Raw genomic sequence first — 24,203 nt, 5'->3', positions numbered from 1 at the left:
TTCAAGATATAAGATCATATTGTTGGCACACAGACATAGTTTGATTTCTTATTTTCCAATTTGGATGCCATGTATTTCTTTCTCTTGCCTGTTTGCTCCGGCTAGGACTTCCAGCACTATGTTATATAGGAGCCGTGAAAGTGGGCGTCCCTCTCTTTGGAAGACAGTGTGGCGATTTCTGAAAGAACTAGAAATAAACCTTCCATATGACTCAGGAATCCCTCTATTGAGAATATACCTGGAGGAACTCAATTCATTCTACCAAAAAGATACCTACACACATATGTTTGTTGCAGCTCTATTCACGATAGCAAAAACATGGAATCAACCATGCTGCCCATCAAAGCTGGACTGGATTTTTAAAATGTGGTACATATACACAACGAAATATTACACAGCCATAAAGAAGGGCAAACATATGTACTTAGCAGCAATTCGGATGGATTTAGAGTCTATCATACTCAGTGATCTATCACAGAAACAAAGAACAGAGTACCATATGTTCTCACTCATAAGCGGACCTTGAACAATTATCATAGTACTATAAGAAAGGGATGGGCAATAGTGGGGAACTGCCAGGGGAGGAAGGGTGGGATTGGCAGTTGAGGGGAACTGCCAGGGGAGGGAGGGGTACCCCTCATCAACAAGGGAACCTGCACAATGAACATTTGTATACCTAACCCTGAATTATACCCCACATCTTTAAAATAAAGTAAAAAAAATAAACAAAAGTGGGCATCCTTGCTTTGTTCCAGTTCTGAAAGTTTATGCATTCCACTGTTCTCCATTCAGAATAACATTGGTTGTAGGTTTGTCATATATGACTTTAATTATTTTGAGGAACATTCCCTTTATGTCTATTTTGCTAAGTGTTGTTATTATGAAGGGATGCTGAATTTTATCAAATGCTTTTTCTGTATCATATGACTTTTGTTTTTAATTTTCTTTATGTAGTAAATCACCTTTATTGACTTGTGTATGTTGAACTATCCTTGCATCTCTGAGATAAAACTCACTTGATTGGTATGATTTTTTTTTATGTGCTGTTGAATTTGTTTGCTATATATTTTGTTGAGGATTTTTGTGTCTATGTTCATCAGGGATGTTGGTCTATAATTTTGTTTTTTGTTGTGTTTTTTGCTGGCTTTGACATCAGAGTGATACTTGCTTTGTAGAATGAATTAGGGAGAATTTCGTCATCTTCTTTCTTATGGAATAGCTTTGGTAAAATTGATACCAGTTCTTTGAAAGGCTAGTAGAAAATGACTTTGAGTCCATCAGGTCCTGGACATTTTTTGGTGAGGGGAGACTTTTAATTACTGTTTCAGTCTTGCTACTTGTTATGGGTCTGTTCAGGGTTTCTATTTCTTTCTAATTCAAGGTTGGGGGGATTGTATGTTTCCAAGAATTTATCCATTTCCTCTAGGTTGTCTAGTCTGTAAAAGTATTCATAATAATTTTGGATGATCTTTTGTATTTCTGTTGTATCTGTTGTAATGTTTCTATTTTCACTTCTGATTGAGTTCATTTAAATCTTCTCTCTTCATTTCTTAATCTAGCTACTGGTCTATCAGTCTTGTTTATCTTTTCAAAGAACCAACTTTTTGTTTCATTGATCCTTTGTATTTTTTATTTCAATTTCATTTAGTTCTGATCTGATCTTTGTTATTTCTTTTCTTCTGCTAGCTTTGGGTTTGGTTTGTTCATGTTTTTCTAATTCCTGTGACATTGGGTTGTCAATATGCAATCTTTTAATCTTATTATTGTAGGCCTTAAGCCCTGTAAATTTTCCTGTGAGCACAGCTTTGCTGTGTCTGTGAGATTTTGATAACTTGTTTCATTGCTGTCATCCATTTTGAGGAATTTTTAAAATTTCCATCTTGACTTCATTGTTGACCCAAAGATTACTCAGGAGCATATTGTTTAACTTCCATATTTTTGTTTGGTTTTGTGAGTTCTTCTTGGAGCTAATTTCTAGTTTTAGCCCACTGTGGTCTGAGAAGGTGCTTTATATGATTTTGATTTTTTTTAATTCATTGAGACTTAACTTGTGGCCTATCGAATGATCTATCTTGGAGAACATTATATGTGCTGATGAAAAAAATGTATATTCTGTAAATTTTGGGGGTGGAATGTTCTGTAGGTGTCTGTTAGATCAGTTTGCTCTAGGGTCCAGTTTAATTATAATGTTTCTTTGTTGACTGTCTGTCTTGATGACATATCTATTGCTGTCAGTGGAGTGTTGAGGTCTCTCACTATTATTGTGTTGCTATCTATCTCTTTTTTTAGGTCTAGTAAAATTTGTTTTATAAGTCTGGGTTATCTGGTGTTAGGTGTATATATATTTAAAATTGTTAGGTCTTCTCATTGGATGGATCCCTCTATCATTATATAATAACCATCTTTGTCTTCTTTTACTGTTGTTAATTTCGAGTCTGTTTTATTTGATATGAGAATAACTACTCCTGCTTGTTTTTTGTTTCCATTTGTGTAGATTTTTTTTTTCACCCCTTTACCTTGAGTCTGTATGAGTCTTTGAGTGTTCAGTGGGTCTCTTGAGGACAGTAGATAGATTGTGGTTTTTTTAATCCATTCTGCCAGTCAACATCTTTTTAGTGGGGCATTAAGATCATTTATGTTCAGGGTTAATAACAATATGTAAGGTACTATTTCATTCATCATACTAGTTGTTATCTGGTTACTTTATTTTTTTCTACTGTGTGGGTTTTCTATAAGCTCTCTGAGTTTTCTGATTTTCAGTGTTTTTCTACTGGTGTATTTCAGCCTTTGTTTCCGTATTTAAACTCCTTTGAGTATTTCTTATAGAGCCAGTCTAGTGGTGACAGATTGCCTCAGTGTTTGCTTGTCTGGGAAAGAATTGATTTCTCCTTCATTTATGAAACCTCACTTTGCAAGATACAAGATGCTTAGCTGTCCACTATTCCGTTTGAGGAAATTGAAGATGTAGCCCCGGTACCTTCTGGCTTGTAAGGCTTCTTCTGAGAAGTCTACTGTTAGTCTGAGAGGTTTACCTTTATACGTTATTTGATGCTTTTGTTTCAGTGCTCTTAAAACTCTTTCTTTCGCATAAACTTTGCATAACCTGATGATTCTATGCCTTGGGGATGACCTTTTTGCAATGAGTCTTCTAGGGGTTCTTTGGACTTCTTGTATCTGGATGTTAAAATCTCTAGTAAAGCCAGAAGTTTTCCTCTATTATTCCCTCAAATAGGTTTTCCAAACCTGATGTTTTCCTTTCTTCCTCAGGAACATGTATGATTCTTAAGTTTTACGTAAACCCCACATTTCTTGGAGACTTTGTTCCGTTCTCTTTATTCTTTTTTCTTTATTGTTGTCTAATTGGGTTAATTCAAAAGCCTTGTCTTCAAGTTCAGAGATCTTTTTTTCTACTCATTATAGTCTACCGTTAACACTTTCCACTGCATTTTGTACTTTCCTAAATGATTCTTTTATTTCCAGAATTTCAGCTTGTTTTATTTTTTAAGGTGTCTATCTCTTTGTAGAATTTTACATTCATGTCCTAAATTTTTTTTTTCCTTATGTTGGTTTTCAACTTTCTCCTGAATCTCATTGAGCAATTTTATAATCAACCATCTGAATTCTATCTCTGGAATTTCAAACATTTCATTTTGGTTAGGATCCATTGCTGAAGAATTAGTGTGACCTTTTGGGGGTGTTGAAGAACTCTGTTTTTTCATATTGTCAGAATTAGTTTTCTGGTTCTTTCTCATTTAGGTAGACTATTGCTTCTATTGGAATTTGGCAGGGGGCTGGCATAGGCACTGTAGGGTTCCCTTGGTTATATATAGCCTTGTTGTGAGTTGCTCAATTGCCACCTGTGGCAGTCCTGTGCTGGCTCCTTATACAGGCTCAAGGCATCCTGAATGGCTGGGTGGTTTGGATTGTGGTGTTAGCTCGGACTGTGTTCAGATCTACCCCAGAGCTGTGGTATTATATCAGATGTGGTGGGCTGTGCTGTTGACCTCTGGCCAGGAGGTGATGCTTGTGGGAGAGAGCCAACAGTGATGGTGGCTGTGGCTTTCCATCTGGCCTGTGTGGCTCGAGGAAATGTACAGCCAACCTAGGCAGTGGGCGGAGCTATAGGGATTACCGAAAATCTCTGAGTCTTCGAGGGAAGTGCAGGGGAATAAAGCTCAATCTCCCCACCGTAGTACACTCTTGCCTACCCCATTGGGAATTGGGAGGGAGTCCCCAGCTGCTAGGGCAATGCTGCTGTGACAAAATGACCCACCCAGCTCCTCCCTTAGCCTCAGGCCGTCTGCATCCAAATGTCAACGTGCAGCCCGACCTCAAAGCCTCAGGTGTTCTCAGGGCAGCTGTCCCAGCTGGCTGCTGCCGTGGAGTTTCCCATTGGGACCTATCCCCTCCCAGGCCAGCTAGAAAGCAGCTGTTTGCAGGGGTTGAGTTCCTGGGGATATGGTGCCTGGAGCAGCTCAGGGTTTTTTTTCCTGCATCACTCCACGTGGTCTTCAGCAGAGCACGGCTGTGGGTAAGGCAGTTTCCCAGGAAGGATTGGAGTCCTGCAAGATTCAGGGGGCCCTCCAAGTCTGTGGCAAGAGCACCGAATTCCTGAATTCCCTTCACTTACCTTCCCCACTGGGTCTGGAGGCTGCCAGTGGTCTGTGCTGTGATCCAGCCAAGAGTCTGGTCAGTTCCAACTCAGATTGACTGATTTTTCCCTTCTTTGCTTTACGTGACTATTATCACTTCTCTGATAATTCGTGGGGTACACCGCTGGTCCTACTCTTCTCTGGGTGTTAAGGAAACTCTATCTTGGTTTACTCTGTAGGAGAAACACACTCTAGCTGCCTCCAGTCAGTCATCTTAAACCTTCTTCAATGTTTCCTTTTACTCTTAGATTGTCTTGAAAATAATCTACCCTTACTTTGCTTTATGCATCAGTGTATGCGGGACACACATTATTCCATCCAAAAAACGATAACTGAAAAGAATTTTATTTTTAATATAATATCACATTTTAAATGCTTTTTTGTTTGTTTGTCTCTTAGGAAAAAGTGCTGCAAGGGTTATAAATTTTTTCTTGGACAATGTATTCCAGAAGGTATGTAATATAAAAGATGATATTGTCTCACTTTGTTCAAAACTAATCATTAGAAGTCTGTAAAGTTTAGATATACTTGGAATGTAGATGTGTTATCTGTGTCTCATTATCTGTGCATTTGTGTTTGTGTGTATTTTACTTTGGGGCATTAAATTTTTCTAATGTCAGTTTTGTTATAGATAGCATGCTCTGTCTAAGTCATTACATGACGTGTACACACATATTTAGTCCTTCTTATGTAGTATTTCAAGTTTTATGATTAACAGTCTATAATCCCTAATTGGCATTTCATTCCTGGTTAGAACGCAACCCTCCTCCCTGATTTCTCTACCTGCTTTCTCTACCTGCTTTTCATGTGCTAAACTTTAAACCCCCTTTTTTTAACGCATTTCTTATTTTAAAATTGTAGGGTACAGTTAAGGGTTAAGTATACAAATATCCATTGTGTAGGTACCCTACCATTAATCCCACCTCCCTTCCCCTCTCTGCCCCCCCATAGTTTCCCACCACTGTCAATCCTTTTCTTATAGTATTTAGAAAAGGATTATGCAGAAAAAGTTTTTGATAAAATCCAGCACCCCTTCTTGATAAAAACCCTCGAACATCTAGGCATACATGGAACATACCTCAAAATAGTAAAAGCCATCTACGAGAAACCCACAGCCAGCATACTCCTAAACAGACAAAAATTGGAACCATTTCCCCTGAAAACGAGAACAAGACAAGGATGCCCACTCTCACCCCTTGTTCAATATAGTATTGGAAGTCCTGGCTAGAGCAATCAGAAAAGCCCCTTTACATGATCGTCAGCAAACACCACTTGAATGCTCAGCCCAGCCCTAAAGACAAAGAGCCGTATGAGGCATGGACCTAGCCTTCTCATGCAGACATTCAGTGAGGAGAGAGGATATGGATCATGGAGAATCTGATGGACCTAGATCTTAATCATATTTCTATGTCCTACTAGTTGTGACCTTGTGCAAGTTACTTTCTAAACCCTACTTATAGGCAAGTATTAGTACTTGACTCATATGGTTGTTTTAGTTTTTCTGCCATATGTTAAACGATTGAAACCAAGACTGGTACTTATTAAATGCTTGGTAAATGATGGCTGCTGTTATTGCTGCTATTGTTATTGTTAATACTAACTGCAGCGTATGCAGTAGAGATAGCCACGGCAGAAAGCATTCAAAGTGAACACACAGCAGGGAGTTAGAGGTCGTCTCAGGAATGAGAGGAGACGTAAGGCTTGATAACAAGAAGGCTACCCAAGACTTGGACAAGTAGAAAGTAGAGTGCTACAGAGGATTCCAGGCAGAGCACTGGCACAGAAAGCACAAAGGACTGTTTGAAGAGCTTGGGATGAGTTTGTGCAGAACTGGGTTGGGGAAAGATCGGTAGGAATGTGCAATCGTTTCTTCTTTTTTGCCCAAGAAACCAGGTCTTGGTAGAAGATCTGGAGCCCAGTCAAGCTAATTCTGTTGCACTGTCTCATAGAGCACATTTTTTAAAAAAAATCAGCGGGTTCAAGACCCACCTGGGCAACTTGGCAAGACCTCATCTCTACAATAAAATAAAAAATGAGCCGGGTGTGGTAGCGTACGCCTGTAGTTCCAGCTACTTGGAAGGCTGAGGCGGAAGGATCGCCGGAGCCCAGCAGGTCGAGGCTGCGGTGGCCAAGAGCGGCCACTGCACTCCAGTCTGGGTGACAGAGTGAGACTCCAACTCAAAAAAAAAATCAGTTAGGAATAGATGAATGCCTCCTGTTTATAGCTCTCTTTGGTGGGAGGATAGACAAGTTTGTTCAGCCATGGCTGTGACCTTTGAGAAAGCTGCCACAGGAAGGCAGGTTGGGAAATTGCTTTACCTGTGATGGTCGATGTGGTCTTGGGTCTCTCCAAGCTGGATTTCTCTCTGTCAGCCAATTTCCCTAGCTTGAGCATGGTGGAGAAAACCACAAAAGTCAAAATATTTGCATTCCTCCATAGGCCAGCTTTTCTCAGTCACCAGCTGTGCCCTTTATATCAGTCTGGCAGATACCGAAGAAAATTAAGTTAGGCCTAAACTAAATCCCAACTAAATTTTAGGTCCTAACTAAAGACCTTGCCCAACCTAATTAAAAACACATTACATGTTAGCCAAGCATGGTGTCGCGTGCCTGTAGTCCAAGCTGCTTGGGAGACTGAGCAGAAGGGTCACTTGGGCCCAGGAGTTTGAAGCATCTGTGAGCTCTGATCACACCACTGCACTCCAGCCTGGGCAACGAAACGGGATTCTATCAAAAAACCCACTCCAGCCTGGGCAACAAAGTGGGATTCCATAAAAATAAAAATAAAAAAAGATGTGAATACCACATACTTAGGTTTTTTAAATATTAGACATTATGTTTTCAAATGTCTAGGCCTAAAACTAGTCTCCTTCACCCTAAAGTGATGCCATAGAACCTATAATTAATATAACCCAGAACTGAATATTTTTAGAACTGCAAGTTGCTTTGCATAACTAATTATCTGCTCTATTGCTTTTTATTGTGACACTTAAAAATAGAGTTGTTTTACTATGCGAGAATAAGTCAGTGATTGTTTCTTTTACTCAAGGTATCTTAGTCATAAAGTGTTCTATCATGCAGGAATGCAAAGTATAAATGTAGGATTTCAAAAAAGATTGTATGTTAGGGTTCTCCAGAGAAATAGAATCAATAAGAAAGGCCAGGGGGTTGAATTGAGTGACACTGAGTGAAAGATTAAGGCTTTTTTTAAAGAGATTGGCTCACGAGATTGTGGAGATGCAAGTTAAAAGTTTTCAGGGTATGCCAGCAAGCTAGAGACCCAGGGAAGAGTTGCAATTCAAGTCTGGAGGCAATCTGCTGGCCAGATGTTCCCCTTCAGTGAAGGAAGGTCAGTCTTTTTTTTCTTTTTTTTTTGTATTAAGGCCTTCAACTGATTGGATGAATCCCACCTACCTATAGAGGGTCATCTGTTTTATTTTGAGTCTACTTGTTTAAATATTCGTCTCTTCTAAAAGATACCTTCACAGAAACATCTAGAATATTTGACCAAATATCTGGGTACTTTGGTCTAGTCAAGTTGGCATGTAAAATTAACCATCACAAATCCACCCCTTGTCAATTTGTCACCCATACACATATCCTTAATCCCTATTTAATCTCCAAATTAAGACAATAACAAGGTCATAAGTTCACCTGGCAGGATACAACTCTTCTTCATAAAAAAGCACTAACCTTTTCCTGAGAGAAGGATACAAAGTACTTTTCCAGCATTTCCTTGATATGCTGTCATTTAAATACTGTGATGTAATGTTAACAGTATTTAAATACCATGCTATAAAGTCAGTATATATTGTGACATATGATAAAGCGATGAAAGAAGGAAGAAAACAAATACTTGCACACCCACATGCAAACATACTCAAAAAGATAAGAAAGAAATACTCATGGCAACTTACAATGCTTTCTTCTGTAACTGGTCATATGGTCATAGCTGATATTTGTAACTACCTTCTACTACTACCCAATCCATATTCCCTTTGGCTTTAGCAACCACCTCACCTGATTGTGGTTCATTCTTTACCTGATAAGGCAGCCCAAACATTCATTCCTGATGGATCAGAGACATCAGCCCCTCCTGAATTGGATTGTTATAGTTTTTCACTGAGTTTCATCACAGGGCAAGGTGTTTCTTGTATTTCAGACATACTCTCTCTTACCTCCACTGTGAAGTAGTAATGCAATTTCTCCTTGGTAGTCAGTATCAATCACCCCAACTAGCACAATAACTTCCTTTTATACCTGTTGAAGTAGAAACATGAGCACAAAGTGGCTAGGTGGCATCTTAACATTCAGTTCAGTGGAATCATTGTTGTCTCTCCTGTTGGGAGCATTCTTCCCTTTGGAACTAAGACCTCTAGGCCAGCAAAGCATAGTCGAGGAAACAGGAAGCAAACATTTTGCTAGTGCATTGACAGGGGTAATAGTGAGTGGTGCCACTCACATTTCTATCCCTCGATCCCTGGACCTATGAATATGAGAGAAACCAGACTATATACTGGATACAGATTCAGAACATATTACATAAAATTCAGCATCACAGATGGCAAAAAGAGACTAGAGTTCCTGAAGCAAATACGTAAACTAATGAGTAGAAGCTGCAGTTTTTAAGTTTTGCTGCCCCATATCTTCTGTTATAAGTCAGGGCTCATTGAACTTGGCCTGTCCAAATCTGGCCCACCACCTGATTCTGTAAATGAAGTTTTTTAGAACATCTACTCATTGAATTATTGGGTATGATTTCTTTTGCACTGCAACAGTGGAGTTGAATAGTTGCAACAGAGATCTGCAAAACCCCTTTATAGAATAAGTTTTCTGATCCCTGCTATAAGTGATCTATTGATTTTTCAGGTGGTCAGACAGTCTGATTTGTTCTAATGCAACCGTTATTGAGTATAAACTGTGGGAAGTGAGTATTGCTGGTTATTCCAGGAGATACAGTCCCTGCCAGGCAGCCAGACAGTCATAAGAGCTGACAGTAAAAGAATCAGAAGAACAGGTAAAGTTTTTACTGTGCATTGGACACTGTGTTTAATGGCATTATCCAATTTAAACTTTATAAAAGCACCATGAAGTGGGTATAAGTGCTATCCTTAATTTACTGGAGCACAGCTGAGACTTAAAGAGAACCCACGATCACAGAGATAGTGACAGAGTTGGGAAGGTTGACCCAGAACCTATACTCTGCATCGGAAATCTACATACCTCCCAAAATAGGGGTTGGCACAGAGTAGATACTCAATAAACATGGCAGAGCATGAAAGTAAAAGAGGCATAGACTCCTGTGGGTGTTGATAGGATAGACAAAATAAACTTTGTTGAGGAAATTTTGAAAAGACTTTCCAAAGGGGTAGCATATACATTGGCACTTGAAAAGCTGGGTAGAATACCAGCAATTATAAAGGGCTGAAAGTAAGGATAGAAGTGTTAGTTGGATGTTACAAGAGATGAAAACAAAACAAAAATATGGTGGCAAAAAGGCATAGATGTGATGAAGGGTGCAGAAATAGAGAGGTTGGTCTTACTGCAGTGTAAGAAACGCAGATAAATCTTAAGATTGAAAAGTCTCAGAAGAGATAGTGCCAGACCTCAAATGCAAGAGTGAGTTGTTTATGTTTAATGTTGATAAGTATAGAGTTCAAAGGATTTTTGAGCAGTAGGATGGCACACATAGCCCTTGCTTTGAGAAGGTTAGCCTGGTAGTGTTATACAGAATAGATTTAAAGAATAAGAATCTTGGAGCCGGGCTCAGTGGCTCAGCCTGTAATCCCACACCTTTGGGAGGTTGAGGTGAGTGGATTGCCTGAGCCCACAGGTTCGAGACCCGCCTGGGCAGCGAGACCTCATCTCTACAATAAATCAAAAAATCAGCCAAGCGTGGTAGCACATGCCTGTAATTCCGGCTACTCGGAAGGCTGAGGCGGAAGGATTGCCGGAGCCCAGCAGGTCGAGGCTGTGGTGGCCGGGAGCAGCCACTGCACTCCAGTCTGGGCAACAGAGTGAGACTCCAACTCAAAAAAAAAAAAAGAATCTTGGGATGAGGATCCTATCTGCAAGGGAGGTTTTGAATATCTCTGCTAGATTGGTGCCAAGAGAAATAGGACAGAAAGGATTAAAAATAGGTAAATTTTAAAGATAAAAGCTACATGACTGCCCAGAATTTTGGGAGACCGAGATGAGGGGATTGCCTGAGTCCATGGTTCAAGAACAGCCTGGGCAACTTGGCGAGACCTCATTGCTACAGAAAAAAAAAAAAATTAACAAGGTGTGATAATGCACACCCGTAGTTCCAGCTACTTGGAAGGATCACCTGAGCCCAGCAGGTCAATGCTGGGGTGGCCATGAGCATGCCCCTGCACTCCAACCTGGGCAATGGAGTGAGACTCCAACTCAAAGAAAAAAACAAAAAAACTGCATGACTGGAAGCTGATGGGCTCTGAGAAGCAAGCATCAAAAATGGAGGATTGAATAATTTATTAATTTCACCTCCTCCAGAAAACAACAAAATGGAGGTGGGGGGGAGATTCATAAAAGGCATAAACCCACAAGGAGAAAGAGAAAGGAAAAAGAGATAATAGCAACAGAATTTTGAAAGCTAGAGAATAGACAGGTGGTAGAGAGCTTAGCAAAATGTGAAAGGCAAATCCTCAGTCAGCATGAGGAAAAACTCTAAGGATCAACCTTGTTTATACCAAAACAAATAGCAATCAGTAAAACTTAAATAAATAGAAATAGAGGAGAGGGCAATGTCAAAACAGAAGGATTGACTAAAAGCTTGTTTAAGGAGAAGTCAGACTACCAAATCTTGTCCTCTACTCTGCAAAGACAGAATGTTGCCTGTTTCACAACCAGGCAAAAGACGAAAGATACATTTTTCTAGTTCCAGAGACTTTGGAACTGGGGGACACCAGTCAGAAATTAAAGGTAAGGGTCCAGTACTGAAAATGGAGGGATTCAGTAAATGTTTACACATTGAATGTTGAAACAACCAGCCTTCTCCCTTCACTTGAGTTCCAGAATGACTTTAGTCTCGGGCAAGAATTTGGAAATGTCTTCTCTGCACATTCTAGATAACCCATGGAGAAGGTCTTAAAGAAACTGACATTGGAATGCACCAGCCAAATCATTTACAGTGGTGTCCAAAATTTCTAAAATATACCATGTACAAAAAATTTCTATTCAGCTATTTTTAATATTCCATGAATAAACTAAAGCAGACATCCTTGGCTCACCAGGCATTAGAGGGAAGCCTTCAAAGAGAAACATATAGGAAACACAAGATAACACAAGCTACACAGAGAAGAAAACTTCAAAATATTATTTATACCTCAGAAAGAGGTAAAAATGAAACCATATCCATAAAGCAAAAACATAGCATTAATAAAATGGAACATTCAAAGAAGAAATAAAGAATTCTTGAAAATTAATGTAATCTCAGCATGTTGGGAGGCCAAGGTGAGTGGATTGCATGAGCCCACAGGTTCAAGACCAGCCTGGGCAACTTGGCAAGACCTCGTCTCTACAATAAAATAAAAAATAGCCAGGCATGGTAGCATGCATCTGTAGTTCTAGCTACTCGGAAGGCTGAGGCAGAAGGATCGCCAGAGCACAGCAGGTCAGCACTGGGGTAGCTGTGAGTGTGCATGCCACTGCACTCCAGCCTGGGCAAAGGAGTGAGACTCCAACTCAAAAAAGAAAAGAAAAGAAAATTAAAAACATGACAAGGTGAAACTAGTAAAAGGTTAGCATCTGAGAGTGAGGAAAATTCCAAAGAACTAGAGCAAAAGATCAGAGAAATGAAAACTAGGGGAAAAGATGACAATGTTAGAAGAAAAGTACAGGGGATGCAACATCCAAATAATTAAAAGTTCCACACAGAGAGAACAAAGAGTAAGTCATTAAAGATATAAGTCAAGAAAATTGTCCAGAATTGGATGATGTAAATTTCTAGATGAAAAGGGCTCACCAAAGATTGAAGTGGCCCCACATAAAGCATCCTTATGAAATTGTATCATACTAGGGACAAAAAAGAAAATTCTAAAAAAGTTTCAGAGAGGAAAAAAGATTAATACAAAAGATCAACAGTTAGAATCTCATAGGACTTATCTGTGGAAACATTGAGAGATAGATGACAATGGAACATGGCTTCAGAATTCTGAGGATTAAAGTTTCCTAACCTAGAGTTATATATGCAAACTACAAGTAATCACAAAGGTTGACAAAAGACATTTTTGGACATACATGTGCTCAAAACTTTTGACTCTTTTATAACCTGTCTCAGGAAGCCACTGAAGAATACACTCTACTAATATGAGGAAGTAAGCCAGAAAAAAGATGTGGAGTCCAGGAGACAGGCATTCAAGACAAGAGAGAAAGGTGATGGAAATTCCTAGGATGATGGTGAATGGACATTCGAAGAGGTGGCCATGCAGTGGACCTACAGAGAGTCCTGATTAGAGCAAGTCAGATAGTTCTTTTTTTTTTTTTGAGTTGGAGTCTTACTCTGTCGCCCAGACTGGAGTGCAATGGCCGCTCCCGGCCACCGCAGCTTCGACCTGCCGGGCTCCGGTGATCCTTCCGCCTCAGTCTTCCAAGTAGCTGGAATTACAGGCACGCGCTACCACGCCCGGCTGATTTTTTTATTTACTGTAGAGATGAGGTCTCGCTGCCCAGGCAGGTCTCGAACTCGTGGGCTCAGGCAATCCACTCACCTCAGCTTCCCAAAGGCGCAGGATTACAGGCTGAGCCACCAAGCCTGGCCAAGTCAGATATTTCTAAGAGAAACTTCCTCAAGATTAAATTCACAAAATATCTTGTATGTTTGGATACTTTAAGAAGAGATTTGTAAAATCAGGAATGTAGGAATGAATTATAATCATTTTGTAGAAAATTGAGTGTGTTAATCAAAGTTAAGTCTAGAAATAGACTCCTCACCAGTTATCTGGTAGAAAGCATTTAAAAGCATTTAATAGAAGAATTGCCAACTAGAAATTGAAAAACAAAAAGGCAAAAGGAAAACACCAACTATCATAGAGATAACAACTGCAGGAAGTTACCACCCCTAGGCCAGGGAAGCAAGAGAAGATATTGGACCCATGAAAACTTAGTAATTTGGAGGAGGTGCTCATTGGACTGGAACCAGACCTCTGAGGAAGGGATACTGGCCAGCAGGTGCTGTTTCTCTGGACTCAAAGTTACCCATAAAGCTGGGACACAACCCTTTGGGGAGGGAGCATCACCTAATTACCTGGTGCTGGTGTCTAAAATGGCATATAACGAGGCTGATTCTGCAAATATTGGAAAAGCTACAAACTCGATTTTGTAGCGAGCACTGGCAAAAGATAAATGTGGTCTTCAGAGTCCAAGTCACAAAGTAGTTCATGGAAGAAATGTGGGGGAGTGGCGGGGGAAGTTGTTGGAAACTAAAAGAGACAGCTCCATAACTGGCACCCTAAAAACATACAGGATAATTATTTTCATTCCAGGGAAGACCAAAAGTTTTTCAAGAAAGGATAAGTAATGAGAGTATACTTCTTGGCTCAACAAAGAATAGCTTTTTACATTGTCATTTTTGCATGAACACTAAAGATTATCAAGCCAAAACTTCAACTATATTGGCCAGATGGAGGGAGGAGGACGTGTGGGTGTGGAAAAGAGATGAGAAAGCAGTGAAAAAGATAAATGCATTTCTTCTATCACTGCAAGTCAACAGAGAGTATTTAAAATAAAAATGAAGAGGAAATGCAAGTTGCCTATGTAGAGATGCAAGGTAAATATTAAAGAGAATCAACCGGAAGTGTTGGAAATGGTACCTCAGGGAAGCAGAAATGGCAGGGGAGACTGGAAACTGCTGTTTATCAGAACAAGCCTTGTTGGGCACCATAGTCAACATACATAGTTTGACAGCCTCTCTGCCGTTTTCTCCCTCCCCCCAGCTGCTGCTGAGTGGTGGTGACAGCCGCCAGGGCGGCTGATAACCTGTCACACCAAGATCGTGCTCCACAGCAAAGGGGCACAGGACCTTGGTTGTCTGGAGGTGAAGTGGAGTTGAAAAAAACATGTTTAGCCATAGACAGTTTACAGGGTGGGTCGAAACACCACACGGGCAAAGCAGGCCTGGAATCACAGTTGTGGGGAGGAGTATTTAAGTAAGGGCAACCTTCCAGGGCGTCATGAGAGTGGCACGATCCTTGTCACACTCACCCCGCCTTCATCAGGAGCTGACAGCCCACCCGTTCACCTTCATGTGCGGTGGAGCAAAGCCAGACTCCTGTGTGTCCAAGGACACTGAATCTGTCAGCACCTGGGGAAGATAGGGCAATGATTAACGAGGCGCTGGGTCTAGGCTGGGAGTCAGTGTGAACCTGAGCTACTGAGTTAAAACCAAAGTCCCTTCAGAGGCTTTCATAATACCAGCTCATAAGAACGGAGAGGAGCAGATGTCCCGTCCTTACGAATAGTAGAGCACCCGTCCCAGTTTGTACAGGCTGAGGATTGGAAAGAGATCTCTAGCCTTTCGGAATTATCCAGCCCCTTCTTAGTATGTGGGATCAACCCCTCAGTGGGTGCGCTCACAGCACCCACACTTGCATCAGCCCTCTAATAATAACTCAAGCACATTCCTATTACAAAGTCTCCTTCATACTCCTCCGAGCCTGCCCGACTTCTAGCCCTGCCTCCCACATGATAACACCCACGCCCCTCACCAGGGCTGGCCTCTCTTTGGTTTTCAGCTGGAAGAAATTCCCTATCTCACAGCAGTTGGTGAGAAAGACAGAACAGGCTCTCCAGGCCACGCTGCCGAGCCTGGCCATCAAAAGCGTCTATCTGGATGGTGACAAAGACCAAAGGATGATGAGGTGACCTAGGGTAAAAAAATCACAAGTGATGTGACGCTGTACGTTCAGTTGCCCGATTCTGTGCTCTCGGAAAGCACTCCACAGTCCAAAAGGGTCTGTGCCCCTCTGAGTGTAGCGTCCACACGTCATGCTTGTCCTTGAGCAAAGTCCAGCCCAGAGTCTGTCTCAGGCCAGGAATGGGTTGCCCGCTGCCTCCTGTGGCTGACACAAGCTCACTTTTCTTTTCCAGATTACGATGTTTGTGCTGAGGCCCCCTGCGAACAGCAGTGCACAGATAATTTCGGCCGAGTGCTGTGTACTTGTTACCCAGGATACCGATACGACCGGGACAGACACCAGAAGCGGGAAAAGCCATACTGTCTGGGTGTGTTAGGAATGCATACTGTCTTCCAGCTCTTGAGGATGTGCCTTGATCAGAGGGTTCTGTCCCCTGAGGGACCCTAAACTTTCCATGCTTGTTGGGTAGAACTGTGTTTGGTTTGTTTGTTTGTTTGTTTGTTTGAGTTGGAGTCTCATTCTGTTGCTCAGACTGGAGTGCAGTGGCATGCTCACGGCCACCGCAGCCTCGACCTGCGGGGCTCTGGCGATCCTTCCGCCTCAGCCTTCCAAGTAGCCAGAACTACAGGCGTGAACTACCACACCCAGTTAATTTTTAATTTATTGTAGAAACAAGGTCTCGCCAAGTTGCCTGGGCTGGTCTCCAAGCTGTGGACTCCGGCAATCCACTTGCCTGGGTCTCCCAGACTGCTGGGATTACAAACTGAGCCACTGAGCCTGGCCCAATTTTTTTATTTATTGTGGAGTTGAGATCTCGCCAGGTTGCCCAGGTTGGTCTCAAACCCACAGGGCCTCCCAAAGTGCTGGGATTGCAGGCTGAGCCACCGAGCCCAGCCGTGTATTTGATTTTATCCTCAGGATCGCACACCGCTGTTCATCATGGTTGTTAAACTGTGTCCGAGGAGTCTTCAGGAAGCTGGTACCAGTCAGATCCTAATTGGCAATGAGATATAAGAGCAAGAGAAGGGGATTGTGGCCAAACATAAAAATGCAGAAAGAACTAAACCACAGAAGTGTTCTCGCAGAAGATTATTTCAAATGAAGGACATGTCCATTTGGCCGACAGGTTAGAAGTAATGAAAGAGAACAGAAGCCACCTGGGCTGCGGCTGAACAATGGCCACCAGCCTGTTCCCTTTCTCCTCTCTGGCTGGCTTTCTCAGCCCTGCATGCCATGCAGTTCTGAGACAGGAGGATAGCTCATTGGCCCCTGGAATCACGTGTTTCAACGTGCGGTCACTGTGGCTAACCTGTCTGATACACATCCAGGGTCCTTGATTAAAAAAAAAAAAAAGATTCCTAGCCTCCCCTCCAGACTTAGTGTGTCACAGCTCTGAGGATGGGTCCCCAAACAAGTATTTACACAAATACCTCTAACGATTCATAGGTGTGGTGAGGTTTAAGAACAAGAGGATATGCTGTGGAGACTGGCAGATGGACCCGAGTGGAAAATAAACTAGCTGTCACGAGCGGCCCCTCTTTCTCTCTAGCCTTGTAGGGCTTTAGGGACCATCATTTAAGAGTTCTAACTGTAGCTCCCCTGGCTTCTCCCCTTCGGCATTGGGGAATGGCGCTCCACACTGGCAAATAATGGGATTGAGACTCCCAAGTGAATAGAGCAGGATCCTGACTTCTACAGAGAGCAGGGGCCATTTCATATAGCTCCAGTCATAGGCACAAGGCTTTTCTTTCAGCTTCAGATAGCTACTGCACTCTGTTCTTTTCATCTAGGGGTTTCAGGGTCAGCAGAACCTGCTTTCTGCTGAGTTCCATCTAGTTCTATCTTTCCTCTCACCTCTGTCCTCTGTCTCTGGGCAGTACAGGCAGCTGCACACTTAGACTTAAGGCAGGGACATCGGGAGACAAGCAGGCAGCCATAAGCAGTGGAGCATCCAGCTGTGACACTCAGTGGACGGATGGCAGAGTAGGTACTGGCAGGGAAGCATCCAGATGGTCACCTCCATCACACAGGGTCTGCTAGAGCCGGTTCATTGGAAGCTTGTCCAGGGAGTGACTGGGAAGTCGCCACCATCCTAAAGTTCAGGGCTGGGCTCTGTCTGCCCAGCACTTGTGCACAGTCCGGGGTTGCCTGTCATGGTTCCCACCCCCTGCCACCCAGTGTCTTCAGCTGGTGAGCAGGAAATGGAGTTGGGCTTCCCTCTCTTCCCATGGTGGGAGACGTTTTTAGTTTCTACCCCAAGCAGCAGGGGTCCAAGTCCATGATGTACATAGTTAATGGGAGCACCTAATGGTGACTTGTTTGATGGTCTCATGGCTCATTTCCACAGCCCAGAGGGGTCTGTTTGGGTCACTGATGATGCAGAAATTTCCTGGGGAAGACTGTCTTCGTTAGAGCCATTATGACTATTTTCTTTTATTAGAAGTGTCTTTTCCCAGGTATCATTGTGTCTCTTAACTAGGAAGGAGCCATTCCTAAGTGACTTTGGGGTCACCATCATGCTGTTGGGAACCTAGAGCCGAAAAGGGAAATTTTAAAACCTCCGGCACACAAGGGTACTTGCAAGGAATCATTTCTGTGATGTTTGCTTCTCCAACTGTGTGTCTCCGTCGGTCATCTCATTTTCCCTTCCGAGGAGTCCTGTGAAGTATTTAGGGCAGGCTTTATTTCCATGGCTTTCTAAGTGAGAACTCTGAAGGCTGGCGGTGCCTGCCCAATGCCACATGACTTGGGGCTGGCAGAGCCACGGCAGGAACCCCACCATGGTCTGTCACCATGGCCACGCGGCCCAAAGTGCTGCCTTCCTGGATGGCCCACCTTTCCAGCGCCCAGCTTTCTTGCAGGCTTTTCTGACGGAGATCTGGCCAAGTGTTCTTTGGAGACGTTAACAGAGGGGCCGAACCAGAGTCATCTGTTGTGTCAGAAGTGAATTCTGCGAAACTGAGTGTTCTCTGCATTTGGTTCAAACCAGATATTGATGAATGTGCCACCAGCAACGGGACTCTGTGTGCCCACCTCTGCATTAACACCTTGGGCAGCTACCGCTGTGAGTGCCGGGAGGGCTACATCCAAGAGGACGATGGGAAGACATGCACCAAGGGAGACAAATACCCTAATGACACCGGTGAGTCCGGCAAGTATAATCATCCCCCTAATTATGTGTGTTTCTATATGCAGTACATAGAATCAGCTTGGAGACTTATATGTTAGGTAGATATGGTTATATAATAGCCATAGAATGATATGTTATATAATTATAATATAAATATATAACATCCTGTATCATTGTTTTAATATATAAGGTTCCCAAGTGTACACAGAATGGTATACATAATATTCATATAATTGCATGTTACATAATTATAAATATATAACACATACTTTGTTATTGTTTCATATATAAGGTTCCCAAGTGCCTATACATAATTGTATGTATGATATTTATTTAATTGCACATTGTGTAATTATAAATATATAGCACATACTTTATTATTGTTTCAATATATAAGGTTCCCAAGTGCCTATATATGATTATATGTAATATAACTATGTAGGATATATAATACATATTATACATAACACACATATGTAGGCACTTGGGAGCCCAACCAGGTTCCCCAGCTGACAGTGGGCAGAATGGGGCGCTTATACTAATGGTAAATGGGAACTGGGGAAGAGAATCAAGTTCAGATTCCTCCAGGAGAGAAAGAAGGGAGAGCGATGCCCACATGAAGGTTTGTACGCTGGTGTGTATTGGAGGAAGCTCTCCACCAAGTTGAGATGGTGTGCTCATGGAGAAATCAGTAGAGCTTTAGTTACACGTTTAGACTAACTGGGATAAGCAGAGAAGAGACTAGAAAGACTCCTCTCTCCAAGAAAATAGGCTGAAATATAAATATGAAACATCTCCATGTATGGTTACCATCTGCATCAGTGCTACTCAAATAGCATGTCTAGGGGCAGGCATGATTCACGATTGGATAAAAACAAAAATTGAGAGTGTTTAGAAATTTTTATACCAATTTGACAGAGGAATTTTGTTTGAATCCAAAAATGTATGCTTGTGTTTTATGTCTTATTTTCCTAACAATCCATTTTTGTATTTTGCAAAAGTATCAGTCCACAATCCATTGTCATGGTTTTCTAAGTGAGATCTCGGAAGGAAATTGGGAGATTTCTAAAAGCTGGGCCATCAGCACGAAGTTGAAAAGCTGTTTTATGTTATATCAACTAGATTCAACTGAGACTTTCAGTCACGTGGGCATATGACCAGCCTGAATGTTGGGTTACTTGCTTGAGTTTGGGGAAAAAAAAAAAGGATTAGGGAATAGAAGGGAGGGAGGAGGGAAAGAGAAACACAGAAGAAGAAAGAGAAAGGAGAGAGAGCGAGCCCCAAGACTAATGTCAATGCTTCAAGGATGCTTTGACAGGCAAGATATCACCACGAGCACATGTGAAGCAACTCTGATCACTCTGCCAAGTTGTAAGTGCCAGCCTAGTCATCAAAACTTATGATTTTTGCCTATATAGACCAATATCAAGGCCCTTCACACCAGAATGAACTTGAAAACAAAATGGACTCCACTGACAATGGCTGGCAGGACACACTCCCTGAGGGAAAAGTCCTCAGCCACTTAGAGGGCCTGAGTCTGGGTCCCCCATGACCGTGGGCTCCTACGCCCACCATTGGTAGCCCAGGAAGTTGGTGTCATCTTTCCAAGCTCAGGGCCAAGGGCTTTTCTACTTCTCTTGGGAAAGGGAAGTGTCTGGGGCACTGTCAGGGAAGGCTAGCCGGACCTGGACCATTGCTGGAAGAGAAGGAAGTTTCTAGGGCAGATCACACATACCTAGACATGCAGAGATGAAACACCAGCGCTGTCTGGGCACTCGGAAGGTGGCGACTCTTGAATGTAGCCTGAGCTTCCAAAAGAGAAGGCAGCCACCATCAGCTGAGGACAGCAAACAGCTGTGGACCAGCTGCCTTTGGGGGGGGGGACTACAAAGTGAATGCTAAGGAGCAACCGGGGTCAGTCACGAGGAAGCTGTCATGTGTTGGAAGCAAATGCAAAACAGCTATTTGGAACCAGCTCAGAATTGGGCACTTTGGGATCTTTTGAATTAATGAGCAGGCTTAGTGACACTTTTTAAAGCCTGAGGTGTGTGGCGCCTGCCTGCCAGGGGGGTGTTCCTAAAGCCAGAGCAAATGGTCTTCTTTACTATAAGAGTAGACTGGGGAAAAAGTAACACAGACCACAGTTTTTATTCAAAATTAAAATCACTGTGGTCTGTCTCATGGTGGAGAGAAGGTGCTGTCCTTTATTGAAAGGAAGAATGCCATTGAAACCTAGGGTGCAGCTTTTTAGCCACTGGTCTGTCGGCGTGTGGGCCTGCTTGAGAATTAGTCACCAAAAAACAGCTTTGTAATTTCTCATCTGGAAGTAGATTTCCAGCTATGCTCTGAGCCAGGTAGCCTGTGCGCTGTGGGCTGCCAGCTGCCCGGCCTAGCAAATCCATTGTCTCTTTGCCTCACATTCACATATAGGTGAAATCCATTTATGGGCGAAAGGGCAGCCTTGAGCACCTCAATTCAGAGCATAACCAGGAACAGCAACCACACACCCTTGCTGCTGAATGTCAGGCTGAGATTCGATATGAGCAATCTAGAACTCTAGGACCTGTCCCCACCCACAAGGAGTTCCTGCCTGGAGGGGTAGAGTGGTCTTTAGGAAGACTAAGTATAACTAGCAGGGACCAGAGAAGCCGGATGGAATTTCTAGAGATTAGTATAAGATTGTATATGCTGAGCTGACTGAGACCTTGGTCTCAGGTCGCCTCCACCGCTTGCCGCAATTCCTGGGTTCCCCAGCCATATCCCTCTTCCATCTCCAAGGCAAAATCCTGCTGTGTGGGACTCCAGGGGTGACTCTGATGGAGGTCAGTGACCAGGTCGGCCTCGGTGAGAGGCACTCACTGGTGTGATACCACAAGGGCTAGGTGGTAGGGCACAGGAAGTCCTCACTGCATCTTTGAAATGAGCAGTTTCTTGCTAAGTCAGTACTGGGACCACACTCACCTGTTTCCTTCCCACAGTAATGAATTGTATTTCTTAAAAATTTTTCAAAGCTTCAGACAAGTACAAGAGATCAAGAATTCTATATAAGTCATGATTTGCTTGACTTCGATGACTGAGAACTCAGTAAAAAAAATAATCTGAGCAGTAGTAGTATAAAGGCCATATATTTAAAGGATATATAAAGGATATATATTTACAACTTTTTGTTTTTTGTACCTTCTCTAGTATTGCTTATAAGACACGTTTTTTTATTGGTTTTTGTTTTTTGTTTTTGAGCTGGAGTCTCACTGCATCACCCAGGCTGGAGTGCAGTGGCATGCTCACGGCCACCCCAGTGACAACCTGCTGGTCTCTGGCGATCCTTCTGCCTCAGCCTTCCAAGGAGCCAGAACTATAGACATGCACTGCCATGCCTGGCCAATTTTTGATTTAGTGTAGAGACGAGGTCTCGCCAAGTTGCCCGGGCTAGTCTCAAACCCACAGGCTCAGGCAGTCCACTCGCTTTGGCCTCCCAAAGTGCTGGGATGACAGGCTGAGCCACCAAGCCCGGCCTAAAGACATGTTTTATCTCAACCATTCGCTGCAGCATTTCCCCACATTGTATATTCTGCAGAATTCTGGAGCTTTTTGAGGTATAAATAGCATTTCTTTCTTAATTAAGATCCTGTATTCAGGTGTTTGGGGAAGTGTGCATTATGGCAACCTCTTCTTAAAGATTCACATTCAAGCTCATTAAAAGCTCAGGTTGCCTTTTCTATTTATTTTAAACTTTGATATTTTGTGTGTGTGTGTGTGTCAAGGTCTCATTCTGTCACCAAGGCTGGAGTGCAGTGGCACGATCACAGCTCACCGCAACCTCAACCACCTGGGTTCAGGCCATCCTTCCACCTCAGCCTCCCAGGTAGCTGGGACTACAGGCATGTACCATCAAACCTGAGTAACTTTTTTATTTTGTAGAGTCGAGGTCTCGCTATGTCACTGAGGCTGGTCTTGAACTCCTGGGTTCAGCCTCCCAAAGTTCTGGAATTGCAGGCATGAGCCTCTGTGCCCAGCAAGATTACCATTTTTATAAAGCTAACTTTAATTAAACCTGAATTTCCCAAAAGTATTACTTAAGAAACCTATGAACATCTCACAAGTGATGGTGTCCTAAAAAACACAGTTTGTCAAATACTAACATCAAAGGTAGCGGTAGGGCCAAACTTGATGGGTCATCCGGTTGACTTTCAGACAAAGATGGTGCAGAGGAAGCAGCCAAAGTCCAGAGGGGACTTTGAAAAAGTCCAGAGTCTACCATAATGGTAGACTCTGCGTCACCTGATGAATGTCAGCAGGACAAGACAGTACTCTTTCATTCTGCCATATTGAGAGACAGTTTATTCTGTGTACAGTGACTGTAATGGGAAATGTCCTTCTATTTAATCCAGTAAGAACTGTGTAGTGATTATACCATTGAGCCTTCCTGTAACCCAAAATTCATTGCAGAGGTTAGACTAGTCTGAAAATTCTCTCTCTCTCTTCCTTCATTATCCTCCCCCAAATACAACAATTTCAAATAGTTTCTATAAAGGAAACCTGGTAGGATACCACTGTCTGCTGCATTACACTCCCTCAGCAGCAGCCTTCTAAAAGAATTTCTCAGTACTTAATTTTTCAGTAATTAATCTCCACTGAATTCACCACCTAGGCACAGAGAACTAGCACTTGGTTTTATATTTTCCTATGAAAACATTCCAACACCAGTAACCAAGGATTTCTGACAGCAGAGACTAAGAGAAGTAATTCATACTCATAATTAGAAAGGAAGAACATGCCATTGTATACCTGAACATTAAAGCCGTAACTCAAATGATTAGACCAGTAAGAAAAGGCAGGGCTGGCTTTGATGGTTCTGGGGATAGATAGAAAGCAAATGCCTTCACCCTTCAGCAATATGATCCAACAAGAGCTGAGGGGAAGTCATTTCTTTCACAGTTATGATGCTGTGGAACATTCCTGGGCTTGGAAGTTAGGAGAGCTAGTAACCAGCAGTGAAAATATGTAACCAAAGGTGTTTACCCATGTTTCTAAACAACTTGTTGATGTAGCATTCATGAAATTACTCTTAGCTCCACGCTGATATTACTGTAGACACACCGCAAGGTGGGTGGACCCCAATTCAGTGGACCCCTTTAGTATTTTGTTTGACTGTCCTATGACTTTATTTATTTTTTTGGGTTGGAGTCTCACTCTGTCACCCAGGCTGGAGTCTCACTCTGTCACCCAAGCCTGGACCTGCTGGGCTTAGGCGATCCTTCTACCTCAACCTTCCAAGAAGCTGGAACGACAGACACACACCACCACACCCTGCAAATTTTTGTGAGTTATTGTAGAAAAGAGCCCTCACCAAGTTGCCCAGGCTGGTCTCAAACCCCTGAGCTCAGGCAATCCTCTCGCCTTGGCCTCACAAAGTGCTGGGATGACAGGCTGAGCCACCGTGCCCGACTGTCATTTAGTATTAACTAGCTGAGTGATGTTCATCAGGTCTCTTGGCTTCAGTTTCCTCATCCGTAGTTAGGAGGGCTGAAGATGGGCTTTGAGGAATCT

The 24,203-nt window shown here is 42.6% G+C and overlaps 1 protein-coding gene across 1 annotated transcript in view; it reads left to right on the top strand.

The window, feature by feature from the left end:
* CCBE1 (collagen and calcium binding EGF domains 1) overlaps nt 1-24,203 on the top strand; it is an 82,305-nt gene that overhangs the window by 33,554 nt on the left and 24,548 nt on the right. Inside the window, exons 5-7 of the mRNA XM_021712071.1 lie at nt 5,052-5,104; nt 15,759-15,893; nt 18,516-18,668. Coding sequence (XP_021567746.1) covers nt 5,052-5,104; nt 15,759-15,893; nt 18,516-18,668 — 341 coding nt within the window. The remainder of the gene's footprint in view (nt 1-5,051; nt 5,105-15,758; nt 15,894-18,515; nt 18,669-24,203) is intronic.

This window comes from Carlito syrichta, unplaced genomic scaffold (genome assembly GCF_000164805.1).
Source record: "Carlito syrichta isolate Samal-C Ts95f unplaced genomic scaffold, Tarsius_syrichta-2.0.1 Scaffold303038, whole genome shotgun sequence".
NCBI classification, from domain to species: Eukaryota; Metazoa; Chordata; class Mammalia; order Primates; family Tarsiidae; genus Carlito; species Carlito syrichta.
Note: the sequence above shows the minus strand (reverse complement) of the source record. Positions and strands in the feature narration are given on the sequence as shown.